General features: G+C 42.9%; 1 protein-coding gene across 1 annotated transcript in view; it reads left to right on the forward strand.

Moving 5' to 3' along the window:
* Macf1 (microtubule-actin crosslinking factor 1) overlaps window positions 1-9,085 on the forward strand; it is a 342,147-nt gene that overhangs the window by 130,917 nt on the left and 202,145 nt on the right. The window contains exon 3 of the mRNA XM_026782286.1: window positions 6,871-6,932. Coding sequence (XP_026638087.1) covers window positions 6,871-6,932 — 62 coding nt within the window. The remainder of the gene's footprint in view (window positions 1-6,870; window positions 6,933-9,085) is intronic.

Here is a 9,085-nt window from a genome sequence, read left to right on the forward strand (position 1 = left end):
TGTGGTTTTGGAGCCTGTCCTGGAACTAGCTCTTGTAGACCAGGCTGGTCTCGAACTCACAGAGATCCACCTGCCTCTGCCTCCCAAGTGCTGGGATAAAAGGCGTGCGCCACCACCACCCGGCTACCTGAAGATTTGTACCCAGCCTTTGGAAGAGATCTAGGGAGGAGCTTCCTCTCTGACCTCAAGGGAAGAAGGAGGTCAGTAGGAAGTTGTGGGTGGAGCCACTTCTCTGTTCTTTTTTCTCTGTGTGTTAGTCGCACAGCCCTTTGGCTGTCTGTCTCTGTTCACCCTGACAGCCACTTGAGGAGCTGCAGAGGGTTCAGAGGTCACTAGCTGGAAGTCCTCTGGGACCCGATTTTCTTAGGTGGGGCCAGTAGAGCCATGTGGCCCAGTTACCAAGATGAACATGAGTTCCACGTCCACCTGGTCTGCCGCATGTGCTGCATGGGTTAGTATGCGAGGTTCTTCTTGTCTTCCAGCCTTGTGCACTTTGACTCATTGGAATCAACTCTTTTGAAGCCCTGCAGGTGTTACTCAACCTTTGGGCTTTTGAAATGTGGGGTGGAATGAACTGGGGTTCCCCACTTCCTGGGGACCATCTTTGGTTTGTAGGGCAATTAAGAGCCCAAGCTTTGGGTGTGGGGCTGTTTTATAGAGTGTGAGTTCATGCTCATGCATCTGTCTGTGTCAGGAAGCCGCTTTTAGTTATGTTGCACAGAGCTGAAAGTCAGGGTATTTTTAGCAGAAGTTGGTTGGTTAGGGAGTTCACCTCTGGGGGAGGGAGGAGTGAAGGCCCAAGTTTCCTCTTTGGGGCCCACTGCTAGTTGTTTTACATTTTCCTTTCTAGCTGAGCCAGAGAAAAACACTTAAGATTTGGGAAGGTCAGGGGAGGAGGCCTCCTATTAGCTGTTGCTTAGGTCCTTGGTTAGGGAGTTCATTAAATAATATTTTGTGACCTTAACCAAATAGTCTAGGGTTTTTTTGTTTTTACATTTCCTGTGGAGTATAGAGACTGGTACTGGTCTGAGCAGTTCCTTGATTCCCAGTGAAACAGTTATGTATTCATAGAGCTGTACTAACTCTTCTTAATAAGCCAGATTGTACTCTGAAAAACTCTTAGACTCTGAAATGTCCTCCTAGTTTTATATTAAAATACCCTTTCTTTTATAAAGATATTGTTATTAGATATTAATTTCTAGATAGTCTTAATTTGTATGTATGTATGTATGTATGTATGTATGTATGTATGTATGTATGTATGTAAGTATGTTTTTTTGAGGCAGGGTTTCTCCATGTAGCCCTTGCTGTCCTAGAACTTTGTAATCCAGGCTGGTCTTAAACTCATAGATCCGCCTGCTTCTGCCTCCCGAGTGTTGGAACTAGAGGTGTGAACACCACCGCTGACCAAGTTAGAGTTTCTAGTCAGTCATCTTGGAGAGTTTATTGATCTATAAGATAGTATATCTTTTGATTTTGTATTTTTGGTTTTCTTAAAGCAAAACAGAAGTATGATCCAGATTGGGCAGATCTTCCTAATGAAATTACTGGTGGTTTGATCTAGACAGAGCCTGGAAAGAAATCTGAAGGAGAGGAACAGTGGCGAGATTCTGATCCCCTGCCTTCAGGGTCAGAGCTGCCAAATTCTGAAGTGGTTTTTGAGGCATAAACTATACTGTGCTTACAACGCAAGGAGAGGCAGAATTAGGCAGTTATTGCCTAGCTGTCTAGCTTTTTATCTTTCCAGAAAATTTCTCCCTGGGACCTGAAAAGAATGATCTGCATTTGAAAGTGCTTGGAGATAAGCTCCAAGCCCAAGGGTCCCTTTTCTTTATTACCAACAAAGGAGTGTGAGGAAGTCCAGGATCTTCACTGATTTAAGGCAGAAACTGTTACCCTTTCACCCCTGAATTTCCTAGAGCAGTGGTTTTGTTCTCAGTCTTTCTAGTGCTGTGGCCCTTTCCTCAGTGTAGTGACCCCCCCACCATAAAATTATTTTTATTGCTATTTCATAACTGTAATTTTGTTACTGCTATGAACCAAAATGTAAATAGTTGTGTTTTCTGATAGTCTTAGGTGACGCCTGTGAAAGGGTCATTTGATCCCCGAGGGTGGGAAGCCCCTGGTCTAGAGGCTCTGAAGCCTTATGGTTCAGAGAAGAAGCTACAGTCACAGCCATCTCCCAGCCATTGTTACACAGACTCAGAAAAATTGCCAAACATTTCTGTGCCCTGATTTCCTCACTGTTAAGAGGATTAAAACAGGTTCTAGTACATGAAGTAGTTATGAGAAGTGTATGATATTAAAGTGATTAGCCTAGTGTCTTCCGAACACATTTATAAATCCTAGCAGTAACTGTGGTAGTATGTGTTTAGTATGTTAAGTCTGTGCTTCTCACTCTTCCCCCTCACACAGCCAGACTTGTGAACGGATCCTGGTACCCTCAGTGGAGATTGCTGTGAGTGGTCCTCACTTTGGCTAGAGTGCCTGGTAGCTAGAGAAGGTAGCTCTTCCCTAAGCCTGCCTAACTCTGGTACCCACAGACCTGTGGCTCATTCCTGAGAAGGGAAGCCAGTTGGGCTTTGCCTTAGACAGTTTGCTTGAATTTGAAGGTTTTTTTTGTTTTTGTTTTTGTTTTTGTTTTTTTTTTTTTTTTTAGTTTTTCCGAGACAGGGTTTCTCTGTAGCTTTGGAGCCTGTCTTGGCACTAGCTCTTGTAGACCAGGCTGTCCTCGAACTCACAGAGATCCACCTGCCTCTGCCTCCCGAGTGCTGGGATTAAAGGCGTGCGCCACCACCGCCCGGCGAATTTGAAGTTTTTAAGGTGCTCCAGGTGATTTTGATATGGCTGTTCACAGACCAGTATTAGCAACATTGGCCTAGTCTAAACTCCTCATTTTATAGGCTATACTCAGGCTCAAAACGGGGAAAAGAGTATCATAAAAAGGAAAGCTCCAGGCTGGAGACCGAGACTACACATTATAGGCTTGCCCTGTGTGATCGTGTCTACTCTCCTACCTCAGTCTCTTTCAAGTTGTTCATTCTTTTTTTTATTTATGTGTATGAATGATTTGCCTGAATTTATGTATATATACCATATTTGCCTCGTTTCCCCAAAGGACAGAGGCATCAGATTCCTGAAATTGGAGTTAACAGATGGTTATGAGCCATCATGTGGGTTCTGAGAACTGAACCTGCAAGAGCAACAAGTACTCTGAACCATTTGAGCCATCTCTAACCCCATCTTACCTCAATTACTTAACACACTCTTTAGACAAGCTGGACCTGAACTTAGAGATCCACCTGCCTCTACCTTCTGCTGCTGGGATTAAAGGTGTGCGCCACCACCACCTGGCTTTTTTGAGGATTCTTAAGTGTCTGTGTATCTATAAAATAATTAGCCTTCATGAATGTAATACTTCAGTGGATATTATAGAAAATTATGCCCTTGTCTCCTTCTGTTCTCTGTTTTAGTTTCTTCTACTTTGTCTTTGTCCTTTTGCCACTGTACCTACCCTGACTCCTTTATTTTATCCTTCTTTCCCTTTCCTCTCCTTTGTTTTTTTCTCCTACCATCTCCTATTTTATGGGTGCCAGGGTTCAAAGCCTGGGTCTCAGGCATGCTAATCACAAATTCTTACACTGAGCTATATGCACTTATCCTGGCTGTGTGTGTGTAGTGTGGTGTATGTGCATGTGGATGGACCTACCCCATCGTGGGCAGCAGGGGAGAGTAGTAGGGTCTTCCTTTATTGCTTTTCACCTTCTTTTTGAAACAGGATCTCTTATTCAGTCGGAAGCCCTGCATTTTGGCTAGGCTGACTGGCCAAGGAGCTCTGGGGATCCACCTGTTGCTGTATCCCCAGTGCTGGGGTATAGATATGCATCTGTGCCTAGCTTTTGTGTGGGTGCTGGGGATTCAAACTTGGGTCTTCATGTTTGTACGGATAGTGCTCTTAACCACTGAGCAATTTCCTCAGCACCTGGCAATTTTCTTTAACTAACTGTGGTCCTGTACTTTCCAAAAGTCCAGACAGTTATTATTAATACAAATAACGCTTTCTTAAGAAATAAGGTAAATTTTAATTTTGCCCTGAGGACTCTAGAGTTACTATTTCTCTAAAATCCTGAATTACCCTCTGGAGACCTTCTTGGCATCACTAATTCTTGATATTACATGTCTTTTGTGAACACCTGTCATCCTCATTGTTCACATTGCTCCTTTCCCCTTGGGTATGTGGGACATTATTGTGCTGGCTTGGAATAAGTCCATGGAGGCTCTATGTGTAGTGGATACAAAACTATGACTTAGAATATAACAAACATGAATTTGTATTCTACTACTTACTGTGTGACTTTGGAAAAGTTAATAAGCCTTGCTGAGCATGACTGGAATATAAATGAGAATAAATAGGGGCTGGGAATTTTATGGAAGCGTGAAAAAGAATGAGCAGCAGGCAGGGATCATGTAATAGTGGATCTGTAGGTCCTAAGCTATGAAGTGTGAGTGCTATCCTGAATGAAGTATTAGGCTATGGCATTATGCAGAGTTGGGTTCATATGTGACTCCTATGATCTTGGGCAAGTTGCTTGTTGTTGCTGGGCTTTATTGTTCTATTAAATTAGCATAGTAGCCACTTTATAGGGCTGTTGAACATCAGAAAGAGTATGGATGTGCTAAGCACATGTGAGTAGATATTCAGTAGGTTCTAGCTACTAATTTTTGTTTTGAGTCAGGGTTTTACTGTGTCACCCAAGACAGCCTTGCACACGCTAAAGTCCCACTGGCCCAGTCTCTTAAGTATTGGGACTATAGTCTTGAGCCATCACACACAACTTCTGACTACTAAATAGAAACCCACTGGAAGATTTTTTTTTGTATGAGTGCTCTGTCTGCATATACACCTGCATGCCAGAAGAGGGCATTGGATCCCATTACAGATAGGTGTGAGCCACCATGTGGTTGTTGGGAATTGAGCTCAGAACCTCTGGAAGAGCAACCACTGCTCTTAGCTGCTGAGTCATCTCTCCAGCTCCCGACTAAAAGATTTTAAGGTAGACACTAGCAAGATCATTCTGGCTGATATAATACAGGCAGAAATGATGTAAGCAAAACCTGTTGAGAACAGGGAGAAGAGTTTTGGGGCCTGGAGGGATGGCTCAGTGGTTAAGAGTGGGTCTTTCGTAAAGGACCCAAGTTCCAGCACCCATGTCAAAGTGGCTCATAACTGCCTGTAACTCCAGGTCCAGGGGATACAATACCTCTTTTGGTCTTTGTGGACATCTGCACATATTCACACACATATCCGCACAATTAAAATATTAAATATATTTATTTTTAAAAAGAGGGAATTTTTTGCTACCTTTTTCTTGTCTTGTTTTCCTCCCCCTCCCCTCTCCTCCTCTCACCTCCCCTCTCCTCTCCTTTCCTTCTCTCCTCCCTCCCTCCCTCCCTCCCTTCCTTCCTATGTGCTTGCTGCCCCCCACCCCCACACACACACCTCAGATACTGAGTGGTGAACCCAGAGCCTCATATATGACAAACAAGTACTCTGCCACTCACTTGTATACCCAGCTCAAGAATTTAATTTTAGAGAAGTTCAATTTCAGATGAGAGTGATACAAAATATTTGGGAGGATATTTAAATATGAGAGTAGTGGTTGAATTAAAAGCCTGAGCTGAAGATGGATTTCCCAGTATATAGGTTACATTTAAGACCCATGGGATAGGACTAATAATTCTGGGACAATGTAAATGACAGGTATTAGTAACTTTTTTTAAAAAAAGCTACATACTCCCCCTTCAATAACACCAACATTTTTGCATCTAATTTTAAGAAGTTTATGAACACTTTTTTCAAATTTATCAATAGTCTTCAGTCCATAGATACTTTAAGAAATTATAATGTAGAATAAAGAAAAAAGAGGACTAAGCGTAAGTAAATAAAGAGTGAGCAGAAGAGAAGGAGCAACCAGAGGGGGGGCAATTAGGGTAGAGTGAATCTCAGCTTCAAGGTAGAGATTGAAAAGGCGGGAGGCCTGGTGTGTGGTCCATACCTGAGCGGCTGAAGCAGGGTAGCCAGCCTGAGCTATCTAGTGATCCTCTGTCTTGGAGTTGGGGGAAGGGAAAGGAATGCTTGACCATATCTTTTACCACAGAGAATTTAAGAGAGATGCTGAATATGTTGATGCATTCCTGTATTCCTAGCACTTGGAGCATGGAGGCAGGAGGATCAGGTCCATGAGACCCTGCCTTAAAACAATAAACTAAAGTAAAAAGTCCCACTTCTTAAAAACACTGATTAGGTTAAAATGAATTTTGTTTACCTTTTTCTTTTCTATCTGTGAATTAGTTAACCTGTGATGGTAGCACAACAAATGTTTTGTTGTGTTTATTTTTCAGAGTCTCTCTCTAGTCCTGGCAGGCCCTGAACTCAGAATCCTCCTGCCTCAACTCCTTAATGCTTGGGTTACAGGTGTGTGCCATCACCCCCTGCTTCTAAATGTGTAAGTTTTAAAATGAAATTCTGAAAAGCAAACAGCAGAAAATATGTGTCTTCAGGGTGAGAGGTTTTACAGTTGGAATCAGACTGTTCTTGGTGTTTGAAAGCAGCTAATGAGCCGGGGGGTGGTGGCACACGCCTTTAATCCACGTGATTCTGTCCAGTGGCAAAATGGTCATAATCAAAAAAGGGAAAAGAGATGTTTGAATGACCCAAATCTTCCTAATAAGAAGTCATCATCCCATGGTTCTGTACCTAAAGTCAGTCTTTTATATTCTAGAGAAACTGGGATGTGGGCAGGGCAGAGATGTGGTAAAGAGCTGCCTACAGAACACTCAGTCAGCTCCTCTTCTGTGTTTCCTTTGCAGATGAGCGGGATCGAGTTCAAAAGAAAACGTTCACCAAGTGGGTCAACAAGCACTTGATGAAGGTAGGATTCTTTCATGTTTCCCTAGCTTTTCTTATTCTGTGTGCAAAAAGCATGTGCATGGGTTCTTATACATGTCTAAGCCATGGGATTGATGTCAGAAATGAGTCTCTATTCATCTTCCATTTTATTCATTGAGGCAGAGCTCATTTCATACAGCTAGTCTTGCTAGCCAGCTTGCTTTGCGGATCCCCTGTGTCTGCCTTCTGAGGCTGTAATTGCAGGCAGGCTATCATACCTACCCAGTATTTATGTAGGTATATGGATTCCAGGCTTCATGCTTGTCTTATCCCCAACCCCTGCTCCAGTCTTCATGCTTGTGTGTTAAGCACTTTAACTACTGAGCCATCTTGCCAGTCCCCCTATATATTATAAGTGTGGAGCCAGCAGTGTTACTGTACTGCCTCAGCAGAATAAGGTTGGCAATACCAGGGGATGGTTCCTAAGATCCTAAAAACACCACTTCACATTTTAAAAGTTATTTTATAAGGCTGGAGAGTTGGCCCAGAGGTTATCAACACTTCCAGAGGACCTAGGTTTGGTGTCCTGAAGCCACATGGAGGCTCATAACCTCCCATTCTTCCACTTCGAGAGTTTCCAATGCTCTTTCTGACCTCTGCAGGCAACAGGCATACATGGTGCACAAGCGTACATACTCATACACATACAATAAACAAATAATGGATCTAACTTTTAAAAAGAAGTTGTTTTATAACCCCTCTTAACCACCATCTTATTCTTTGTGGTACTAGAGGTTTAGCCCAGAGCCTTGCTTTAGGCAAGTGCTCTGCCTTTTTCTTTTTCCTATTATTTTCAGGCAAGGGCTTCCTGTGTTGCCCAGACTGACTTTCAACTTTCAACCTTCCTGTCTTGGTCTCCAAAACAGTAGGCATTATAGGCATATACTACCATGCCTGAAAAACCCATTTATTTTGAAATCTGATCATGTATTAAGAATAGGACTAGAGGGGCTGGAGAGATGGCTCAGTGGTTAAGAGCACTGACTGTTCTTCCAGAGGACCCGGGTTCAATTCTCAGCACCCACATGGCAGCTCACAACTCTCTGAAAATCCAGTTCCAGGGGATCTGACACCTTCACACCAATGCACATAAAATAAAGATAAATAAATCGGGCTGGAGAGATGGCTCAGAGGTTAAGAGAATTGCCTGCTCTTCCAAAGGTCCTGAGTTCAATTCCCAGCAACCACATGGTGACTTACAACCATCTGTAATGGGGTCTGGTGCCCTCTTCTAGCCTGCAGGCATACACACAGACAGACTATTGTATACCTAATAGATAAATAAACATTTTTAAAAAAGATAAATCATAAAAAAATTTAAAAAAAGAATAGGACTAGAGTGTTTTGTAAATCTGAAGTGTTTAATTGATTTGGGGGGAGAGAGAATGGGGGCTGTACTGGGGAGAGAACCCAGGGGGACCTTGACTTTGTCAGGCCTTCGAGCTACACCTCCAGCTCCAGCTGATGGAGTTTTATATTAATTTTATTAAAATTAAAAAGCACAGGGAGCTCTCTCCACTGATAGCATTTGTAATCCTAACACACAAGAGGCAGAAGCAGGTGGTCCCTGGTACAAGCTGGCTAGTTAGACCGCTTGGAATTGATGAGATCCAGGTTCAGTGAGAAGCCCTGATTCAGTCAGTGCATAAACAATGGGGAGTGATTGAAGAAGACCCTGCTGTCAACTCCTGGCCTCATACACATGCACACACATGTACATTCTTATTCTTCCCTACAAGTGACCCCCACACACATGCATACCACACATACACAAACATGCAAAGAATAATAAGGTCAAAGCAGGAGTGTGGGTTAAACTCTCTTAAGGTTGCTAGCACTTGGGTGGCAGAGGCAGGTGATCTCTGTGAGAGTTTGAGGCCAGCCTGGTCTACAGAACGAGTTCCAATGGTACATAAAGAAACCCTGTCTCGAAAAAACAAAACAAAATAAAACAAAAGGACTCTCTTAAGGTTCACCTGCCTGGCAGTCAGATCCAAGCAAAGTTTTTATGCTCCATTATTACCTCTGTTCTATGAAGAATCACCAGTGACTGAGTGATTGATTTACTTATTTAAAAACTTTAAAAATATATTTGTTAACTACTGTGTGTGTGTGTGTGTGTGTGTGTGTGTGTGT

This window comes from Microtus ochrogaster, chromosome 10 (assembly GCF_000317375.1).
Source record: "Microtus ochrogaster isolate Prairie Vole_2 chromosome 10, MicOch1.0, whole genome shotgun sequence".
NCBI classification, from domain to species: Eukaryota; Metazoa; Chordata; class Mammalia; order Rodentia; family Cricetidae; genus Microtus; species Microtus ochrogaster.